Source organism: Leptinotarsa decemlineata, unplaced genomic scaffold (assembly GCF_025532065.1).
Source record: "Leptinotarsa decemlineata unplaced genomic scaffold, Ldec_3_MD MMD2_tig00000251_RagTag_RagTag, whole genome shotgun sequence".
In the NCBI taxonomy this organism is placed as follows: Eukaryota; Metazoa; Arthropoda; class Insecta; order Coleoptera; family Chrysomelidae; genus Leptinotarsa; species Leptinotarsa decemlineata.
The window spans coordinates 8,514,199-8,538,760 of record NW_027412547.1 but is presented as its reverse complement, the minus strand read 5'-3'; the positions used below and the strand labels follow the sequence as shown (position 1 = coordinate 8,538,760).

Here is a 24,562-nt window from a genome sequence, read left to right as displayed (position 1 = left end):
TTGTCAATTGTCAGCCGTTTGCTTGGCACTAAAATGGCAATGTTACCAGAATCAAAATATATTTGATTACATTTTTCCACAAAAATGTAATATAGAGGAGAATTCCTACAGAAATGTTGTAAAACTTCATTATTTACTTTTTTTGGGAGTTTGTTATGTTTTGAGTTATTTAACAGTGAATTTGTGATAATGATGTTCTCTGGTGCAATTATTATAGACAGGAGACAAATTAATAAATTATTTTCATTCACGACAAGAATGAGAAACTACAAAGATTTGTGAATTAAAAACAGAATAGGTTTTTTGTTCTATTTTGTCTTAGTTATCATATTTCCGTTAGTCGTCGTATCTGGACAATGAACTTCTCTATTCAATGAAAACCTATTAATCTTTAGTAATCGATATTATATCATTGTATTTTAAATGAAATCTTGAAAAAAACATACTAAAATTAGATTTTCATTTATGACCTATTTTTCAGATTATGACAAGAATTGTCTGAAGTGAGGAACTACATTGCTGATTCATAGATGTTCTCGATGAGTGACGTTTGGTATCATCAGCGATTACAAAAAACCTACAGCTGTTTGTAAAGTGGTTGTATTTTCGCCAATCGCCAATCTTTGCCTGGAAATTGCTTTGTAACCGCAGATGATACCAAATGCTGGTGATCGATGCAACATGCCAAGCGGGCTTCTTTAGTCAACAGGATATGGTGACTTTTCTCAATTGAAAACAATCACCTATTGCACTTTGAAATACTTATGGATAACCGTTATTATCATTTTTCTTTTGAAATACTATATAGCACCTGCTCATATCCATGTGATTTGTAATTTTTCTGGAGCTTTATCACACAACGCATATTTTTGTAGTTCTCACTGGCATATAATAGAGTTTGATATTGATATTGAATTTCTTCGACTTTGTACAAATTTCGTTCAGAATTTGAATCCGTTTCAGTTTCAACCCAAACAAAATCATAACTGAAGTGACATGAGTAGATGTAACTCATTCGTGACATAGTCGTAATTTTATAAATTAATTGAGTGCTTCATCTTGTAATCTTATCCAGAATGGTGCTGAAGAGACAATAAGGCAAGTGTCTTATTTCGAAACATCAATGTCCGCAATTGAAGATGACAGTGTTCCATATAAGAGGAATTTTATTTTTCATATACTGTATTGTGTAGCAATCCTGTGAATGATATCTGATTCAATGGGCTTGTTTCATGATTTTTGGTTTATAGTTCACTTGATAGAAATTTCAAATTGAAAAACAGTGCACTTTGTTTCAGCTTTCTAAGTACCGTAATTTTCCCGTAATTAACTATTATAAATCGAATGTGGTAGGGCGTTGACGTCACGGCCCTATTGCCGCTTTTTGTTCGATTGACCAATAGGAACAATATAACTAATCAACATTGCCAAATCGTAAAATTTACGAAGCCTATATTTATCAATTCAATTACGGAAGTGTATATGAACCCGTTAACGTTACAATTAATGAAAAATTTTCCACATGGAATAGAATATACACGAAAAATCATGTTTGGAAATAAGTTCTATATCTAAAATCAGTACACAAAGTTGGAAGATAACAAAATATTTACCTAAACTATGATTTTATGCATTATTTAGTTAGGAAAATAAAAAATATAGCAAACTGGATTAAAGAATCATTTCAAATATTCAATTTATTTTACAATCCTCAATCTGTACAACTGCAATTTATTATAAAAAAATCCTGCAAACATAACTCTTTCTAATATTGCTACTAAATTCAAGCATTATAGGCTCGCATGGGTAATCTGTTGAATCTTCCAAAACTTGAGAGGAAGGTTGAATGAGGTCATGTATAGACAGAATTGTTTGTACTCGAACTGATCCAACAAAAGCTTCTGAGGTAATACCATCAATCATATGATAAAATTTGATGAAGTAAAATGTATTATACTTTCAGCAACAGTATTACCTCCAGATAATACTTTCTGTGGAGAATACTTTCATTTATAGTCACTTTTTAAATGATTTCTATAAAGTCTTGGAAGAGTAGAAGGATTGTAGTCCTTTCTTTTCAATACTTTCACCCATTTTTTTCTCATCATTTTATCTCTTGGGAACCTAAACTCATTTTATGAAATAACTCATCTTCAAACCAATGCTCTTGTGCCATAACGAATGTTTGGAATACAAACTGAGAAAGAAAAGGTGTGTTTTGTATAATTCAATGTTTATATAAGAGTAGTTGTTTCGAAAGTACTCTTTCTTTCGTCTAATATGTTTATATAAAAGTAATTGTTTGGAGAGGGCATTTTCTTCCAATCTGTGTCTGAAAGTAACTTCTATGTAATTATGAACGGACTGACCAATTACTTGATGAAAATTAACATTTTCATTTATACATTTCTAGAAATGAAAATATTTGTGAAAATTACTATCAATTAATATCATAGATAACATCTTTGTAAAGTGAACATTTTGAAATTAATTGCTTCCTTCGTTCATTCGGAAGTTTCCCATGTTTTTCAGTATATGGATGGAGAAGTAGAAAGTCGAAACCTTTTGTTTCCATAAACTATCCAAACTCTCACAAACAACGATTACATATTGGAAATTCCTTACAAGCATGAAGAAATGTGATTGTTGAATATTGCTCTCTTATAATTTTTCCAACATTTTGCATCAACGAAAGTTATGGGAAGAGATGATTGGAATGATTCTCTAACCAATCAATAAACTCAACAAAATAACATTTATGGGAACACTGTAATTTTCCAAATACATCCTGGTTAGAATTTGGATATGCTCTGAAATGGAAATAGATATTTTCCATGTTGAGAACATCGTTTTCTTTTCTAAATTCTATTATGTAACCATATTTTTATGACTTGTGATGCACTGTTTCGAACCTTTGGTGTAGTAATTAATATTACTGGAGTCTAATTCCAACACTAAACCGTTATTTTCTGATCACCAAGTGATCATCTTCAAGAGGAAGATTGAACTTCCTTAAAACAATAAACTTGAGTAAAAATTACCAGAATTTTTTTCTGAGAACAGAGAACACAACCTGTACAAACTAGTAAAGGGCACAAGATTGTTGTAATGGATGTCATGAAGAAGATGGGAGTAACACGCAATATAAGCAGTGTCTTTCCGAAACTTAGGAAAAATGAACAAGTTAGATAGTAAAAAAAGCATATAGAATTTTTGCAGCCATTAAAAAAATAATTTCGAAGTGATACACACCTAAAAAAGCAATTTATACTCGTATATTTACTTCCTTCACTCGTTCGAAACTCTTCGACACGCTTTCCGATCTATGTTCGATTTTATACGTTTTATATTATTTATAAAGTATGCAAAAATAATGCATTTTATCCAGTTTTGAGCTATGTTTGAAGTTTCAAGTCCCTTCAGCTCCTCGGTAAATTATTTTCAAATCGATTGCCAAATTTGAACCAAACAGACAAGGAGCGAGTGAAACTCTAACTCTACATTACTACAAAATAGGTACCCATTTAATTTTTCATGAAATTTATTTTACTATCGAGCAGTTTATATTTATTAAAATTAAATGTCGAACGCTGACAAATCCACTCGTGGAAAATAATTATGGATGCTCAGTAGTTCTAAAAATAAAACTGAGACACAAACATCAAAGGTTCCAAAAAGAGCACAGATAAGAGTAACTACTGCTCGTTGCTCGTTTCAGCATTACAGTGTGGCGCTGTCCCCAAGTGCTTTTTGCAGTGGCGGTTGGTTTAGTTGATAATCGGAGGGATAAATCATTTCGGGTGGAAATGTATTCTGTTCAAAAAGTTCCTATAGGAAATCTGATGTATTATTAATGATTATGAAAATGGGGCCAATTTTTCTACCAACCTATTAGATTTTTATTTATGTATGGCTTTATAATAAAGCGCGTGATTTACTGGGTTAAAATTTAATTATTTCGAATGAACTAATTCATAACAATGATAAATGGTAATTTCAAAAGTAATGAACTTTGCTTCATAAAATCAGATGAAGAAATTTGTGACTTATTCTCAGATTTGATAAACGAGCGGTACGGTTTGTGAGGTCCGATATAAAGAATTTTCGATTAGAAATCATGAATATCTATAATTACGATTGAGGTTTGATATTATTATTATGCGATTTCATTCAAAATTGGTATCTAGGGGTCTTTGTGGACCGACATTATGAAAGGGGATATTTTAGAGGTTTTTAATGATCATTTTTTGGATCTCATTCTCATAAATAAAGTTTTTGAAACTAGGTTCATATTATTTCATTATTTGACATATCCCAACTAAAAAAAGGTTAGAAAAATTACAACCGTCATTTCTTATTGAATATTGTCTATATGCAACTCTAGAGCCTCGTGCAAAGAAAGACAAACCAAAACGGAAATCATATTCTTTGTGTGACGTAAGTTAGTTGTTAAGTGTTAACAACGGTTGCACAAGAATAATTATTTAGTATACAAACTGAACATCGAGCAGAAACCTTTTTAGTCTGTTGATCACAGAATGAATATGACCTATAGCATACATATGAAAAACATATTTTTCATGTTTGAATACAGTTTTTTTTATTTACATTAATGATTTTTCGTAATTATAAAATTCATCAGCATGAATTATTGAAAAGAAAAACATAATGTTGGTCTACAAAGACCCCTGGATATCAATTTGGAATGAAATCACATAATAATAATATCAAACCTCAATCGTAATTATAGATATTTATGATTTCTAATCGAAAATTCTTTATATCGGACCTCACAAACCGTACCGCTCGTTTATCAAATCTGAGAATAAGTCACAAATTTCTTCATCTGATTTTATGAAGCAAAGTTCATTACTTTTGAAATTAACATTTATCATTGTTATGAATTAGTTCATTCGAAATAATTTAATTTTAACCCAGTTAACCACGCGCTTTATAAAGTCATGCATAAATAAAAATCTAGTAGGTGGTAGAAAAACTGGCTCCATTTCCATAATCATTAATAATACATCAGATATCCTGTAGGAACTATTTGAACAATACATTTTCACTTTAAATGATTTATTTTACAAATATATAATATTCCTCCGATTATCAAGTAAATCAACCGCCACTGTTTTATGGTCCAACTTACTTCATATGGAAACAAATTCTCCATAACCTCTCATTACCCGCCACCCCCCTTAAATTGTACAGAAAAGGATAGTCTGATACCCGTTTCAAGATACATGTAATGTATTGGTATAGGCATGTCAACTCTATGTCTTATTATTACTGTGAGGCTTTTTGTCACAACTACTTTGTCCTGTTGTCATTCTGAAGTCTGTCATACTGTCATTTGTCATTTTCCTAACTGGTTTGCTGGTTATTGAGTGAATGTGTCGAGTGAGCGACATTCGAGATTCGAAGCATTTTTGAATTTTTTTTCATTTTCTTCAATGGTTTGGTGTGTTATGAAAACCACATAAATATGGACGTACCTCAGCCTCCAGAAGGTTAGTATCGATGAACTTTCCTTTTCATAAAAGACAGACTAAAGAAGGTTATGTTTTTTAAGATATTGAACTGAGAAATATAATCGACAAATTAGCTCAATTTGTTGCTAGAAATGGACCAGAATTTGAACAGATGACCAAAAACAAACAAAAAGGAAATCCAAAGTTCCAGTTTTTGTATGGTGGTGAATATTTCAATTATTACCAGTATAAGGTTAGCACAGAAGAAAGCAGTAAGTTAACTCATTCATTTTTTGAAAAAAATAATTAACAAAGATTTCAGTATTCAAACAGCAGCAGCAAGGCAATATAGTGAACGACCAAAACAGTAACTGGAATACACCGCCCCCTGCTCCAATGCAGAACGCAGCAGAAATTGATCAATTATCAAAACAACAAGACACTTTACGTGAACAAATAAAGCAAAGTGAACAAAATTTATCTGCACAACACACAGTTCTTCTTCAACAGCAGCAAGCACAAGTGGAACAGACAGTGAAAAAGTGTGAAGCTGTAGACTTGCAAAAAGAAGCAGATGACTGTGAAGTGTCCCTCACTGAAATTCATAGTATTTTACAACCCATAATTGATAGTTGTACAAAAGACAGTATAAGTAATGGCAAGTCCTGGTTTCTTCAACATGCAACAAATAAACAAAAAGCTTGTTGTATTGTAGAGTGCCTGTTGTATAAGTTAGTAGGAATTCCTCCTTTTTATGCATGAATTACTTATATCTATGTTTTAGGGTGCTGCAGTCTGGAGTATTTTCCCAAAAATTACATGTGATCTATTTGGTCAATGACCTATTACACCATAGGTAATCATTATATACTATTTGAATGGCTTGCATGGTAATTCTTGGCAATTCAGTTTGACGTATAATTTTTTGGGATGAAATATCTTTTGTGAATAAATAGTTATCAACTTGGAAATTTTTAACAGTTCAGAAAATGGGAAAACTTCATAACAAGTTTAAAAATCTGTTTTTTCATTAATCAGCTGTCGCCCCCATACGAACGACAACTCTCAGAAGTTGAGAAACTTGGGTGAGCCAAGGACTAACGAGGTCTTACCTTTCAACGTGTCATTCCTAACACGGTATTGGGATATCTTCATCACTGAGTTATACAAAAAAACTTCAGTTGATTTTTTCAATGAAAAATTCTGAAAATATCGGCAAGCAGATGTTGAATAACAATTTTTAAATCACAGATTTTAACAAATGAGATCCTTAAACTTATTACGTATCTATAATAAAGTAGAATTTGAGAAATAACAAAATTCTAATTGGATATCTCAAAAAGACTTGAAATTTCCATAAATGTGTGATTTTAATGAAGTATATGAAAATGTTTGTTATAATATTTTTGCAAAATTGGTACCAGGGAACTTTCATAATGAAATTTTACCAGAATTTCCACCCCAAATCATTGATGTGTGTTTGAAAGTGAAAGGGTACTCTGTTAGATATAAATAGAGACCAGTGTTGATGTTAGGATTAGTCTACTTCATCTCCTGAAGGTGCTAACTTTATTGGTGAAACTTTCGCCGAGAAGAGTGTTGAATTTTTGATGTAAATTTCTAAAGTTTAAAATTATTCAATACTTATGTTGAGTGGAAGAACATTTCAGTGGAGGTCTCATCTTCAAATGAAACGAACTTGTTTATTTGTTCATGGTCACAAATATGAATTGTAGAATTATTCTAAGAAATAAAGGCAATTATTATTATTATATTTTTGTATATTGCACCTAAGTTCTTATGCCAGAAATATTTTTTCAACAAAGCAATGAGCAATGAAAATTGTATATTCATTTAAACCCCAATATGATTCAACAAATGAAATGTGAATGTTTTTAATTTGGTCTTCCATTGTCTGAAATGGTGTTAAGAGTTTCGAAATCTATGGAAGAATACATGAAATGAAATTGATAAAAAATACCAAAAAATAATCAGTTCAAAATATTCGGCCGAGCTATCTCAACAATTACTCTTAGGATTTTCATCAAATTTAATATTTAGCTCAATTCTTTTATAGATTTTCAATCTGTCAACACCATTTCAGACAATGGAAGTCCAAATTTGTTATACTCACCAAGAAATATTGTTAACCATTTTCAAACTAATAGTTTTTTTTATTTGTCCAACATCAATTTACAGGGTGTCAATTTGAAAACTTTCCACCCTTAATATCTTCCTTCCAGAAAACAATATGAGGAATAGAAAAAACAGGTCAATTTTATTGTCAAGGGGAACACTTTCAAGGACTATCATCAACCTCTTGAGAGGTTAGAATTTCAAATGGGAAGGGGGGTCAAGTGGCACATCATTTTGATTGGCTTTCAATTCTGCTTCTTATCAAAATGATGTGCCACTTAATACCCCTCTCCATTTAAAATTCTAAGGATAACATCTACCCCCTTAGTGGGTTGAACCACGAGGGCTACAAATAGTCCTTGAAAGTGTTCTTCTTGACAATAAAATCGACCTGTTTTTTCGATTCCTCGTATTTTTTACTGGAAGGAAGATATTAAGGGTGGGAAGTTTTCAAATTGACACCCCGTATAGTTTTATTATAAATTTTCAATGAGAGGTCTGTAATTTATACTGAATTTCCATAATTTTATTTCAACTTGGTATAATTGTTAAGTAACAATAATAAATGAATTTAGAATCAAATTATTCTAATGAAAACACTTTTTGCGCCTAGAACTAGAGCATTTCGCTAATAAAGCTTTCAGTATACAACTTTACAAGTTGAAAACTAGCCAAAATAATGTTCACTTCTCTGAAAATATACTAATGGTGTAGCAATTATATTTTTATAAATGAATTTCATCATTTCGGACTTCCATTGTCTAATATTATATAAAATGATCTGAAATCCCTGAAAGAACTATTGAAAAAAATTATAAAAAGAATAGCTGAAAATTACAATTATATTAAACAAAAAAAAATTGAGAGACTCCAAGCCAAGTTACTTCACGACGTTTCGATTGTTAGTATCCACAATTGTCTTCGGGTGATGACAGTCATCACCCGAAGACGATTGTAGATACTAACAATCGAAACGTCGTGAAGTAACTTGGCTTGGAATCTCTTGATTTTTAATTTTTTGTTCAATTGTTCTATTTTTACTTATATTTTATTCCACTGTTATTTAATTTCAGGGTTTTTTTTTGCTTTTTTCAGCTACTCTATTTTTAATTTTTCTTTTTTATTGGTTCTTTCAGGAATTTCAAATCATTTTATATATTATTAGACAATGGAACCCCGAACTAATGAAATTTATCATGAAACATTGTCAATCACCTTCAAACAAACATTTTTATATATGTTTTGTGCTGGGAATTGAATTTATATAAAATAAAAAAACGTATACTTACAAGCATATACCATTTTGAACATACTGAATTATAATATATCCTTATATCCTATATTTTTGAAGGACGGCAACATAACTATCATTATTTATCTACATACTCTTGAGTCTGATATACGAAAAATAAACACAGTTTGAAATTTTTGAAATGTATCATTAGAAATGAGGACAAACTTTACACATATAATGCGCAACCAACTTAAACTTGCAAAGATCCACTTATGATATCGATAAAAATGTAATACAACTTACATACTAGTAATTTTAACTCTAATACTGGTCTCCATTTATTTCTAACAGGAAAGGGTACATATTCAGACACACATTAATGATTTCAGGTAGAAACTCGCGGAAAATTTCCTTGTTAATGTTCTCCCTAATTTAAACAGAGCGATCCATACAAAGGTAACCAAACGGCTGTTTGGAATAGAACCTTTGTCACTGTTAATGTCAGAGAGTTTTCGTTTATTCTGTGGCCGTTCTTAATGGCATGTTGAGCAACGCTACATTTTTCTGGTCTCTGAAATCGGATATATGCGCGGCGTCTTTTTATAGGTCACTTGATCTTATTGATGTATTTTTTGTCACAGTCCTTAAAGCTTATTTCATATATCCCCGACTTTTCATTTTCAAACATCTTATCTTTAGGGTTACCCTAAATTTGTTGAAGTGAGCAAAAATTTTGGAAGGCTACTTTCACATTCAACTTCAAAAAAATGCGATCTAATTCGTTCATACAGAAAAACAATGAACTTCGAAACGATGTATTTTTGGAAAGTCGAGATTCTTCCCAAATCTACATTTTCTAATTATTTCATTTACTATATTTGAATATACCCGTTGCTTTCGGCTATGCCCCTCATAACATTTTTCTCAGTATCATATCCTTCCTTAGCAATGGGAACATAGCCAGCCTATGAACCAGAAAGTTCAGACTTGCCATTTTGTGTTATGGACAATGGTGTGAGCTATCAGGAATATATCTAGAAGTAGTTATTTTTCCTGTAGACATCAAATTCTAGACCCTGGTTACCTCTAATCATTGAGACATTTTATATGTAAACTCAATATTCAGGGATCTGTTGTTGAGAATGGCATCGAAGTGTTAGGAATCGCATGTTAAAAGGTGAAATCTCGTTAATCCTTAGCTCGCACAAGTTTCGAATTCTGAGGGTTGTCGTTCGTAGAGGGCCGACAGATGGTTAACGGAAAACAGAGTCAAAGTCTTTGTATGAAAAATCGCAAATACATCAGCTATATTTCCGGATCCAAGTCCGTGAAAAGTAAACTTCCTCCTATTTTGCTTCTAATTCAAATCTGTTCATGAGCTAGCTATAAAGGGAGACAGTGGGCTTTCCATCATCGCGTCTTCGTGCTGTCTGTAGAAACAATTGTTGAACTGGGAGCAATTCTGTTCCATGGAGAACTTTGTTAGTTGTATGTAGTCTTCGATAACCTATCCACAGAAACCATAGACCCTCAGAAAATCCTTCAAATTTTCAATATTCTTTTGTATAGGGAGACTTCACCAGTAGTCTACTTCATCTCCTGAAGACTCCAACTTGGTTGGTGAAGCCTGCACCGAGAAGAGTGTTGCAATGCTGATGTTTGGGAGCAGTGCTTGTTCTGCTCTGTCCGACGAATAAAGCTTAAGTCATATACAAAAAACACTTGATTTTTTTGAATTGCACATGTCCTCAGTCGTTCAACTAGACAGGTGCAAACATTTTACGTTTCTTTTCACAGATTTAATTATTCATATAACAGCTTTACTCCCAGAACACTTCGACTGGCTAACTCTTTAAATATTTTTCAAATCTTTAATATATCAGTTTCCCGCTTTAAAAACCATATTCTTCACTTAGCCATCTAATACTCTCTGCTTGTGTTGTTGTATTGTGTCTAGTGTTACTTGTCTGTAAGAATTATATTACTTGATATTGTTATACATTTTAATTTTTTCTTAAATAATCTACTTGTTATCTTACTTCGGAATTGTATTATTCTTATATTTTACTTTTAATCCACTGTATTGCATTATTGCCTTGTATTATATCTGAATTGGGCTTGCACGTATGTGTATATATAGATATATATATATATATATATATATATATATATATATATATATATATATATATATATACATATATATATATATATATATATATATATATATATATATATATATATATATATATATATATATATATATATATACAAAACTGTTCAAAATTTCCATTTTGATATACTTAATGAATACTAACTACTCAGAAAGTAGATCCCATCAACCACATATTTGTTATCAGCGATCAAAAATTATATAAGATACAAGATCAAAATTTTGAAACTCTGTGTGAACCCAAATAATAATAAATATTTTGATCAATTTGTGTTTTTACAGTGCCAGGAAAAATGCCAATGATTTAAAGGATGCTTTGGAAAGAGTTGTGGTTCCTATGTTTTGCAATGCCAGTATAGCCGCTAATAATGACCAAAGGCAAAAATTAGAGAAATTGTTAAAATTGTGGGAGTCTAAAACGAATTATTTGAAAGCTGATACCTTAGAAAAAATGAGAAACCCACTGCAAAGTTATCAGCAGTATCAGGCTGAACAGGTAGCAAAGTATTCTGCAGAAGTTGCTGCTCTAGCAGCACAAACTAAAGTAACATTTGATGGTTACCAAGCCCAGCACCAAGCATTTGTTTGTCATGCTATGCAACAGATAATGGACTTACAACAACAAAAACAAAATTTGGAACAGCACACATCAGTTCCAAATCAACAAATTCAGTTGCCCCCTACTAATTCATCTTCAATCATTCCCCTCGAAACAATTCAAGCTAGCCTACAACAGACCATACAAAGTCTTTCCCAGAGTATAAATACAACATCTACTCCAAATTCACAAACCTTTTCTATTCCAACCATGAACCCTCCAAATCCTAACGATACTTATCTACAGATGAACCCTTCTGTCCCTCCACCAACTTTGAATCAGTCGAACATGAATCAGCAACCTCCAGAAATGAACCAAATGCTCACAAATAACGTGAACAATTTGAATCAACCTCAAAACAACTATTCTGACATGAGTACCATTCCTGTTTTTCCTGTGACACCGGATCTGAGTCAACAACCACCGCCGATAGGCCAACCTCCAAATGGGATAGAGAACATTAACATTCCCTTCACACAACCACCTCCGGGTTACTTTTCACCTCCTGGGATGTTTCCGGATTTCTCCAAGCCTCCTCCTGGCTTCATTTCAAAACCGGATACCTATCTAGAAGACCTTATGCCAACTGCTCCATATTACGACTTACCTGCTGGACTAATGGTTCCTCTTGTCAAGGTATGTCTGACATTTTATTGTGTATATATTGATTTATTTGTAGGTAAAGAACTATTTATGTCTGTGCTGCTCTTAAAAACGAGGGACTCTAACCATAGATTTGTTAAAACTGTCGTATTACATAAAAAAAGTGAGAAATTGGTACAGGACCATTTAATTTATTTCAAACCCTTCAACTGTTGCAGATGATTTGATTTAGATACATGTATAACCTTCAGTGCTCATATTGAAAGTTGTCATCTAAACACATTGGTGACTGGAAAAAGGATTATTTTAAGGAGTTATTGTGAGAGTTGAGTTTCATATTTTAGAAAGATGATTTTAAAAACAGATTGAAACAATACATTTTGTTCATATGACAATTGTATGGTCCTTCATTGATACATTATTATATCTAAATCATCCAAATTTTACGTATAGAAACTTCTTTACTTTCTTATGTTAGTAAAAAAAGTTGAATACGTGAGATGATTCTGTTCACAAAATGAAAAGTACTGTGAAGTTGAAAATTTTGAGTAAGTATTTATCAAATGTTATTCCAACATTGAGTATGATTTTATTGACTTTTCTCTCTGTTACTATATATTATATATTTCCGTGGGTGTCTTTTCGTAAAAAATTTTTAATTTCCCTCTATTGCCCTACTGAAATTCATCGAAATTGTTTTATGCCTATGGGTTTTAATGATTTTTAGAGACCCCCAAATTTTTCGTACATCTTAGAGAATGTGTTCAGTCGCTGCCGACTCCTCTGCATTATAATTTTTCCCTTTTTGTTTATTTATCTTTTGATGGTTTCAGTATACATACTTTCAAAAGTGTGGACTATACAATATACACTGTGACTTCAGTGGTTTCAGACTTCTTGAGTTGTCTTATTGAATTGAGAACAGTTAAAAAAGAAAGGGGTATATTTTCAGAAGAGATTGATTTTTGGGAAAGAAAGGTTTTGGCTTTCTACTTCTTCATCTTTATTCCTAGATTTTTCTGTATATAAAAGGAGAAGTAGAAAGTCAAAACATTTCTTTCCCAAAAGTTCAAAAAGGGTTTTTGAAATGGGTCTCTCATATCTTGTGTTAAATGAAATAGATAAACAATCTTATGAGTACTTGCAATCAACGGTAAAAATCCTTAAAGAATCTTTCATATATTATTTTCATGGTATGTCCTCATTCCACCGTTTATCCCTTTGTGGTGTGGTTTACCTATTCTATTCAAATACTTTTTCTATGTTTATGTTCAAGTTCTTAAATTCTCCTATCCCTTCTCGATAGTGATTTTTAGGCTAGGGCTTCCTAAGTCAATAAGGAAATCACATCATTAAAAGATTTGTGTCCAAGCTTATGCGTTAACCAGTCTTGAGGCAATTCATTACTCTCCATCACATGCATATAAACTTATTTTGCTGGAGATGAAAATTCTTCAAAACTCGAAGGATAACAATCGAGGTGTAAATGACAATAACATTGACTGTAACCACAAAAGCTTTACTCAATTTTGACAGGACATTATTTATAAAATACTTCCTTCTGAAAGTATTTTTTGCTGGAGACGAAAATTCATCAAAACAAGAAGGATAAAAATCACGGTAAATGACAAATAACATTGACTGTAACCACAAAAACTTTACTCAATTCTGACTGGATTTTATTTAAAAAATACTTCCTTCTGGAAGTATTTTTTTGCTGGAGACGAAAATTCATCAAAACTCGAAGAATAACAATCGCGGTAAATGACAATAACATTGACTGTAACCACAAAACCTTTACTCAATTCTGACTGGATATTACTTTCTGCTGGAAGTATTTTTTTTACTGTAGATAAAAATGTATCAAATTTCAAAGGATAACAATCGCGGTACTTAAATGACAATAACATTGACTGTAACCACAAAACCTTTACTCAATTCTGACTGGATATTACTTTCTGCTGGAAGTATTTTTTTTACTGTAGATAAAAATGTATCAAAATTCAAAGGATAACAATCGCGGTACTTAAATGACAATAACATTGACTGTAACCACAAAAGCTTTACACAATTCTGACTGGATATTATTTAAGAAAAAAACTTCCTTCCGGAAGTATTTTTGTTGGAGATGAAAATTCATCAAAACTCGAAGGATAACAATCGCGGTAAATGACAATAACATTGACAGTAACCACAAAACCTTCACTCAATTTTGACTGGATATTATTTAAAAAATACTTCCTTCTGGAAGTATTTTAAAAAAATATTTCCTTCTGGAAAAAAAATACGTCCTTCTGGAATCCATGACTACTTCCTTCTGGAAGTATTTTTTTTCTGGAGACGAAAATTCATCAAAACAAGAAGGATAACAATCGCGGTAAATGACAAATAACATTGACTGTAACCACAAAACCTTTACTCAATTTTGAATAGATATTTTAAAAAAAATACTTCCTTCTGGAAACATTTTTTTTGCTGGAGATGAAAATTCATCAAAACTCGAAGGATAACAATCTTTTTTTTTGAAAAGATTTTGTTCAAAAAATAATTTATATTTCATTTAGTGGAAAAGTATGTTTACACTATATTCCACATTCAGTTCATCAGTTATAATTTCTGACATAAGCCAGACCATTTCTCTGAGAATATGTTCTAACAATGTCTTTATAGCCTAAGAGCTGATGTCATATTTCAAGAAGGTATATTAGGTACCTTGAAATTGAAAAAAATCTACCATATTGAAGTTAGTGAATCAAGAGGCATATGAAACAGAGCTTCCAGATTTGTCAAACGTTTATTTCCTTCTTTAAATGTCATTCATTCATATGATAAATTTATTACCGAGCTAAATATGAGTTATGTCAGATATCAGTCTACAAGTAACCTATGAATAGGTTAAGCGAGCATGTATATTTTCCCTTGACGCTAAGGAGTCAACGGAATAGTGAATCCACGAATTTCAATGGTAAATATGGCTTGCAGAACCAAGCTTCAACATTGACTGCCTAACAAGATTTGTCATCTGTCTGTCTCTGCTAGACTGAACCACAAATGCGTTGTTGAGCTTAACTGACTTTAAAGGACAAGCTGGAGTAGGGACATCTTCCCGTGTGAAGACACTCTATTTGTGGGATCCACAGAAGACAATACAGAAGACAAAGATAAAAGAGGCTCCTTGCAGTGGTCGTTTTTTAGCTTTCACTACACAGCAACTAGTTGAATCTGAAGCATTCATAATCTAATACCAGACAGCGCTTTGTTGACCTACTTCAAGTCGGTGGTGCTAGGCTGAATCGCGAATGCATTGTTAGGCTCAAATGTTCTTAAAGGACAAGCTTGGGTGTAAGTAAGCATGGCATCTCCCCTCATGATGACGCCATTTGTAGGGTCGACAAAAGACTCAAACCATGAGTATTAAAGATAAACAAGGCTGTTGAAGGCAGCTCATTTCAAAGTCAAGCCTTGATATTGGCAGCTGAACAAGATTCGTCCTCTGTCTCTGCAGCTTCAGCTACAAGCCAACTAGTTGAAACAAAAAAGAATTCAAGTATTACTTTATTGTGAGATTTTCACTAGACAGTTTACAAAACTGAAACACTTGTTTCGCTATATAATAGCTTCATCGAGTTGTGGATTTTCGTCAACAATCGGACAATACTCATAACCAAAAAAAATGGTTTTGTTTGTTGTTGCAAATGTTTTACAAGGAATGTTTGTTGAATGAGAGCAAATTGATGCAAAAAGGTTGAAAATGTGGATTATCTCTGTATATATTGTCATAAATTAGTCATGGATGGATATTTCTAAATTTACATTACATAATTTCAGTTTTCTAATATAGAATAGAGTTGATGTTGTTAAAATACAAGTGTTGAGTATCAATTCCGAGGGTGTTGAACCCTTCGTGGGAAATTGGAGGAAGGCAATTATTGTAACTACACATCTCTCCGACAGCTACACTCCAACAAAGCTAAAGACTCTGACTTATCCAAGGGAATTAGTGACTACTAAAACAGATAGTACTTTTGTAAATTTAATTATAGAGCAATCTTTGATCAAGCACTTCAAGCATTTCAAAGAAAATTTTATTTCAGCTGATTTTTTTTAAAACAGATCCCTTGAACAGTATGTCTCGAAGTTTAAACAATTTCAACTAGTTTTATGAAATAATTGAACATTGTACACCAAACGCTAATAGTCATATTCTCCTGTTAGTGATTGTTGGCAAATAATAAGTACTGGAAATCATGAACCTAACCTAACGTAACCTAACAGGTGTCATTACTAACATTCTCCTGTACAGTTTCACAAATTACTGTGCAATGCTGAAGAAAACACAAAAAATAAGTGAGAGTCTTTATAATTTTAATAATAGTATATCATTCAATGAGCGAGTAATGCTTATTAAAGTTTTTCTATGGATTATATGAGGAATATTTCGAAATAAGATTCATTCGTGAAGGATATCCTGAATGATATTAATATCATTAAATTTTATAACAAGAGGCGACCTAAGAAAGCATTAAAAAATATTTCGTGTTTTATTCAATTTCAAATAGTTTGAAATTTGAATGGTTGAAAAAATAAAAAGGTGCAGTTGATGTGATCTGAACTCACAACCATTGATTTGCAAGCCCAGAGTTTATCTATTACTCCACAAAACCTCTTAGCAATTATTGTGATGTAGAGTCCCAAACTACTTAAATTTTGTTATAAATTAACTTTTTTGTAAAATATCAATTTTTTCGGTACACTATTTTTTAAATGTGATACACTCGTTTTCACCCCCAGAAATGGGCTATTTTTAATTACATTTGGTAATTTGTTGCATCGATAAAAACCCTTGAAAAAAAAGAATTATTGGTGTTTTTGTTTTTTGTTTTGTTTATATATAAATTATTATTATTTGGAGTGAAGTGGTGGTTAATATCATGATGAAAGACAATTTACTGTTTGAAATAAGATGGTCCTAAATTGTTCAATATTTTGTATACACAAATCTTTGTGAAATATAATAGTCTTTGGGAAATGGATTGCCAATTTGAAACATTAAGCATAATAGTCATAGGGCTATCTCTACGGCACTTCAAAATTATCCTCATACCACGATTCTGAAGTTTTTGGAGTTAAGACAATTTATTCTGATTGAATCGTTATAGGATAGACGAACAGTAGTCATAGTGTGGCTGAACAATTGACTTGTAAACTGTGATACTTGACTTGGTTGAAAGATTACTGTCAATTCTAGAAAAAAAGAATAATTTTTTGTATTTTTTTATGAATATACTCAAAATGTTCATTAAATGATGGAGTGTTATCCATCAGGAATCCCAAATATTTAGTTGAATTCACTACTTTAATTCTTTCATCATCAATGCTAAGGTTAATAATTTTTGTGTCTATTTGGCTGTATTTAAATTTGGTGGTGATTATCATTGCTTTTGTTTTCAATACATTCAGCTTTAGTTTATTCATTTTCAACTAATTGTTGACACTTTCTAGAGTATTATTAATTTTTTGTATAGCCATTTCGAGGTTCACTATGCTACATGCCAATCAACAAACAATGTTATTCAAATATAGTATGAAAAGAAGGCGATCCAAAACACTAACCTGGGGAACTCCAACATCATTGTCAATATCACAAGAGAATATGTCTTTCACTCTTACCCGTTCTTTTCTGTTGGTCAAATAATTAGATAACCAATTGTACACTATGCCCTCTATTCCATATATATTCAATTTAGCTAGTAGTATAGACCTATCAATGGGCTCAAATGCTCTTTCGAGGTCAAGAAACACGGCCACAACAAACTTATTATTATCCAGTTCAGTTTTGAATTTACTTAAAGATAGTTGCACTGATTACTCACACGAGTGCATTTGGCGAAATCCCGATTGATTGTTGCTTAAAATGCCATTTTTTTCAACATATTCAATCAACTGATTATAAATTGCTGTTTCTAGTACCTTCTCAATCGGAGGTAAAGTGTTGATTGGTCTGAATTCTTTAGCTTTAATAGTATGAGGACTTTTGGGTATCGCAACAATAGTACTACTTTTCAGTCTTTGAGGTATTTGGCCAGATTCAAGAGAGGTGTTGATAAGGTGCAATATAACGTGACCGATAGTCTCAAAAAGTTATTTCAATATTTTGGAGCTGAGGATTTCATGTACACTGCACTTATTATCCAAGGAAAGTATAATTTATATGTAGGTCAGTTAACGGAAGCAATCTGAATTCTGAGAAAGTGTATAAATTATAGTTTTTATTGTGCCATGGCTTCTATATTTGTTTCATCCTTCTTCAGTAGGATATCTACTTATCTCTCTTAAGATAAACACAATTAGTGTCCCCTTTTTTGTAATTCCAATTTGGATTTTGTCATTTTGATGATAGGGATTGAAAAATAAGTTAAACCGCTTTGGCCATCAACTTCCTACAGCAGAATTATCATCTTTACGTCTCAACAATATTTTTGGACTATTCTGGTAAGTTTCCATAAAGTGATTTCCAAAATGTCAAATTTATTTGTACTGAGGATTAATAACACAGGGCGACCCATATCTCTGCCACATAGTTGTTGATTATTCTTCTTTGGAAATTTTAGGTATAAAGAATACATTAAAATTGTTTTCTTGTTTATAAAAGTTGACTTGTTAAAAAACTTGAATATGAATTATAATTGAAATCATCATGGTTGTTTGAAGGTGATTGACAATGTTTCATGATGAATTTCACTAGTTCGGACTTCCATTGTCTACTATATAAAATGATTTGAAATCCCTGAAACAACTAAAAAAAGAAGAATTAAAAATGAGTAGCTGAAAATAATAATTATATTAACCAAAATAAACCTGAAATGAAATAATAGTGAAATCAAATACAAGTAAAAATAGAACAATTGAATAAATAAAAACAAAGAAATGAAAAAAGAAAGAAAATAAAAATAAAAAAGTGAAGAGATTCCAAGTCACGTTAGTTCACGACGTTTCGATTGTTAGTATCTACAATCGTCTTCGGGTGATGACTGGACTGATTCCTCCGAGAGATGAATATTTATAGGTCGTTCGAGTACTTTCACTTATCCCCGCTTTCCATTTTCCGCTTCACTGGTTCCGTGGGAGATGACCGTTTTTTCGGGAAATGGCCATTTTTCGCTTGATGATGGGTTTCCATATGCTGTGTATTTCTACGCTGGCTTGGCTGAATATGTTGTTGGACAACATGTATGCGGCTTCCTTGAATTTTCTCCTAAACCAATGTTCCTCTCTGTGCAAGATCTCAGCTTGGGACCACTCGATGTTGTGTTGATGGGTGCAAACATGGTCTGCTATTCCTGATCATCATGGTTTCTTGATTCTATAACTGAATAAATCCAAAGTAGAGAGAGAAAATGCATACACATTTCATGGATTTACAGTATTGCTTTGTTTTTACAACATGTTTTAACATTTACGTGGATTATTATATTTAATAATCAAGAAAAAAAGGTGGAGTGAAACATTTATTCCTTGAAAAATATTTCAAAAGCTCAAAAACTTTGCAGCTGAGACATATATGGTTTCCCGTTCTTTCTATTTTTGTTGATCAACATTTTTTACAGTTTCGTCAAACGAAAATTTAGTGGACAAGCAACGTTATTGTTTACAAGTTCCCATCTTGGATAGTTAATATTTTCAATCGTATGATGAAATGTAGAGAAGTTCATGTGAAGCCATTTGTATTGATAGATCTCAAAACTTCTAACAGTTGTTAGGTATTCTATGCTACAGAGGTTCAACTTAACTCATTACCACTGTAACAAATGAGTTTATTTTATTCATGTTTTCGAGATCTGAAAAGTCTGCACAAAAATGATCTTCAGTAAGCAGAATTAAAGTTATATTGAGTGAACATTTTGTGATTTCTTCATAATGTTGATTTTTTTTCTTGATTATTCCATGTTCTGCAGCTGAAAAGGAATTTAGTGAGGTTATCTTCAGCGCCACAACAAATACTATAATAGTCGTCCTGACAAGCTGGTACTTTTGGATATGCCAATTTTTCATTAATCGAGTAACTACAATCAGACGTAAAAAGTTTTGAATTGATTTTGAAATTTGAAACCAGGATTATATGCAGTCTTGATTTTTCCTTCCTCTTGAACCTTTTATACATTGATTATACGAAAAAGTATTGCATTTATGCATGAAAATACTCTTCTTGATTTGATACTTTTCTCGGTATTCAATTATTCAAAATTACAATAGAACACTTTATACTTTAATTGCACTTTACAATTATTTATCGTGTTACTATCGTTTCTAACCTTGTCGGTTCTGTCGAATTCTGAACTATTTTGTCTTGATTATCCTTCAAGCTGTTATCTCTTGTTCAAAAAGCTTATAACATGTTATCATGTGACGACGTTACGTCGATATTTTCTAAACATTATTATAGTACATCCAAAATTACAAAAGCCTAGAAAGGTCAGGTCACTCTAACTTTATTTTTTTATAATTTTGACTTTCAACTCGGAATTCAAACTTTGAAACTTGGGATTCCAACTTCAAACTCGGAATTCCGACTTCAAACTTGGAATTCCGACTTCAAACTTGGAATTCCGGCTTCAAACTCGGAATTCCGGCTTCAAACTCGGAATTCCGGCTTCAAACTCGTAATTCCGGCTTCAAACTCGAAATTCCGGCTTCAACCTAGGAATTCCGGCTTCAAACTCGGAATTCCGGCTTCAAACCCGGAATTCCGGCTTCAAACTCGGAATTCCGACTTCAAACTCGGAATTCCGGCATCAAACTCGGAATTCCGGCTTCAAACTCGGAATTCCGGCTTCAAACTCGGAATTCCGGCTTCAAACTCGGAATTCCGACTTCAAACTCGGAATTCCAACTTCAAACTCAGAATTCTGAGTTGAAGGTCGAAATTAAACGATCAGGTTACATTAGGTTATGAAAATAACATGTTAATTCCGAGTTTTAAACATTCTCTGTATGGTATGGGTAAGAAAGGTTTTGGCATTCTACTTCTCAATCTTTATACAAAAAAAGTGCGAGAATCTATCTGAGAAACGAAGAAAGCAATTCATTTTAAAATAAGCCCTTTACAAAGATATGTAATAGATCATGAAAAGAAGTAACTTTCAGACACAAACTGGAAGGAAAAGCCCTGCTGGAACAGCTACTTTCATATAAATATTGAATTACACAAAAAACATTTTTCCTATTTAGTTTGTACTCCAAACATCCGTAATGAAATTGAATCAGATATCATGATCTACACATCTTTATCCCAACATCAAACCGTAATTTTTACACCTCGACACGTGTTTCGATCATCAAGAGATCATCTTCAAGAGGAAGATTAAAATAAATATACATACAATGTTATCCTTATTCATACCATAGATACCTCTGCTAGGTTCCTGCGTCTTGATTGTCTTGAATTAAATTTACATTGTTGTTTTATCTACTAGTCTTGAATTAATTTCACCATGTAGCCAGGTAAATCTTATAATTTTACATTTTACAAGTGTTGTTCATGACGAAGAATTTCTAGAACGAGGTTTTAATGATGAACGAGAACGGGAATGTTTCCTACTTATTCATCAAATTCAAACACCTGTTCATGCAGCTGCAGTTTCGTAGGAATGTATCATCTTTCCCTCCAACCGATTTTCTGGAGTCTTTGAAGTCCACTAAATACTCCTTAGGACAACAAAATGATTGTTCCGAATTCTAGCGGTTCTTGTTGAATACTCTTCGTGAGCAAAACAATAGCAAAATCAATACTCCTGACCGCTCTGGATTGAATGATTCCGTTCAGTCCATCTCGTCTTGTTTTTGTAAATCTTTTGCTGGAAAAATCCTCACTTGTTTACTTTGTAGTAAATGTTCAAGAGGTAGCGAAAACTTATGTGAATTTCAGGAACTTCATCTAACGTTTCCTAATATGACTAATAACCAGTACGTGCAAAGGTTATTGTTGAATCATCTGAAAATGGAATTTTTAACAGGTGATGATCGACTGTATTGCCAAACATGCGCCAAACTACCTGACTGTTATAAGAAAACAAGTATAGCTGAGGCACCAGTCAATCTAATAATAACACTGATGATCTTCAAACAAGATTCAACCTCTGACGGAAGCAAGAAACTCTTTCGAAGGTTCGAAATAGATGAACATTTCAATCTAACAGACCACTGTTATAATATTCATGCAGTCATTGTCATTATTACGCCTTGGTCAAAGACGAAACAAACTGGTTTAAGTTACACGATAGTCGTGTCACGAAGTGTTCTGGCGATGTATTGGAGCCTCTGGAGACACCCTACATTTTGTTTTATGAGAGAGAGAACATTGGCAGATCAAGATCTTCAGATGATGTGGTGCTGCAGGTTTTTCCGGGTTTTTCTGCAGCTGAAAAAGCAAATGCGCCACTGGAATCAATGAAGTCGCCCCGGAGCGCCAATAAATTTTTATTGTTGTTTTTATTTTTATCGTTGTTTTATTAAAATATTATTTCAACAAGCTATATAGTAGGAAGAGGAAGAAAAAGTTCAGGTTAAGAATGAACGAAATCTCAGCTTTTGGAAACGACGAAAACTAAAATAAATATATCTCAGTTCCATACCACCAATACACGAAGAACTTTGTAAAACATTTTCAAGGAACTAGGTATGAAGGTAGTATTTAAAACAAGTCTTACAGTACAGAGCCTTTTAGGGAATCCAAAGGACAAAGTCGAGAATTCGGAAAAGTCTGGAATTTACGAAATTGAATATAGGTAAGGACTGTGATGCAAAATATTTTGGACAGACTAAAAGATCTATCAAAATAAGATATAAGGAACACTTAGCATACCTACAATGTGGAAGACCAGAAAAATCAGCAGTCGCCCATCATGTTTTGCAACAAAACCATTCTATAGACTTTAGTTCATTAAAATTAGTTAGATAAGTTAACAACAACAGGCATCTAGAATAATCTAGATGCCTACGAGAGTGTAGAAATAAGTAAACATAATAATATTATGAATAACGATGGTGGACCAATACCTAATATAGCTTCTTGAAATAATATTTTATTCATCAGATTTACCTGGCCACATTGTGAAGTTGATTTAAGACTAGTAGATAAGGCAACATTGTAAAATTAATTTAAGACAAGTAAGACGCAACATTGTATGTATATTTAGTTTAATATTCCTTTTGAAGATGATCACTTGGTTATCGAAACACGTGTCGAGGTGTTAAAAATAATCTTTTGATGTTGGGATAAAACCCCAGTAATATTCATTACTACACCATTACTACATCTTGAGTATACATCTTTGTAAATATATGTTGAAATTCATTGCTTTTTTCCTTTCTTTGGAAGATTCCCACACTTTTTTGGATAAAGATGGAGAAGTTGAAAGCCAAAAAGTTTTGAATTCAGGATCCCGGTTACAAATTCAGGATCAAGTTCCACAAACAGTTGTTGAGAAACGTGTGATGTCAGCATTCCGTCCATAATTCTGGATGGAAAGTTGTGTTTTTTTTTATTGAAGTCACATCTATTCTGAACAAAAAATTCATACAATGTCTTTTATGATGCAACTTATAATGTAGAATGATTTCTTACTCTGGAATTCGTAATGGTATTTTGACACACTTATTCTAGTTGGAAGAAACATCATATAAACCGTTAGATCCTAAAGATATTAGGTTGCCCCCACCAGCCCCTCCAAGTGAACGACTGCTGGCAGCTGTTGAGGCTTTCTACTCTCTACCAAGCCACGAACGGCCCAGAGACAGGTAAAAAATAGGCTTTGCAGGACTCTCAAATGTTCCATTTAGTTTTTCTCAGTGGATAATTTATGGCATTTGAGGTGAATTTTGGGAAACAATTTTTGAAAAGAAATCATTGCATTAAAATTGTGAAGAAATTATTATTGAATGTGTGTTTTATGTCATTTAATTATCACTGTTATTTTTTAACACGCTTTCATTAGCTTCAATTGTATGTTTGTTTGTAACCGACTCCTTTGGACTCGATTTTGACTAACTTTAAACAGATAGATGTATATTATTAAACTTGAGACAACCACACTGTCTGCACATGCATGTGTATTTTATATTCAAACAAATGGGCTTGAAATAGCAAGCCAAACTAAAAAGTGGAAAATAAATAACAGTTCAAAAAAACTAAAAAAAAATACGCTTTAACAGCAATACAAAATGAAAAATGATTCAAAACTAATTTAAGTTTGTGTTCAACATCGATAATAAGTCCTATGGCTTGATGTAACTAATGACTTTTAATAAGTCTGAAATCAGAATTTATTTACAAAAAAATCAATTTT

The 24,562-nt window shown here is 32.3% G+C and overlaps 1 protein-coding gene across 2 annotated transcripts in view; it reads left to right on the top strand.

Moving 5' to 3' along the window:
- Positions 1-5,352: 5,352 nt before the first annotated feature.
- scaf6 (SR-related CTD associated factor 6) overlaps positions 5,353-24,562 on the top strand; it is a 33,603-nt gene continuing 14,393 nt past the window's right edge. Inside the window, exons 1-6 of one of the 2 annotated variants that reach the window (XM_074173651.1) lie at positions 5,353-5,513; positions 5,576-5,746; positions 5,797-6,205; positions 6,259-6,330; positions 11,300-12,251; positions 23,881-24,014. In XM_074173651.1, the coding sequence (XP_074029752.1) occupies positions 5,489-5,513; positions 5,576-5,746; positions 5,797-6,205; positions 6,259-6,330; positions 11,300-12,251; positions 23,881-24,014 (1,763 nt within the window). In that variant the 5' untranslated portion in view covers positions 5,353-5,488. The remainder of the gene's footprint in view (positions 5,514-5,575; positions 5,747-5,796; positions 6,206-6,258; positions 6,331-11,299; positions 12,252-23,880; positions 24,015-24,562) is intronic. The other variant, XM_074173652.1, reaches the window with a different exon arrangement.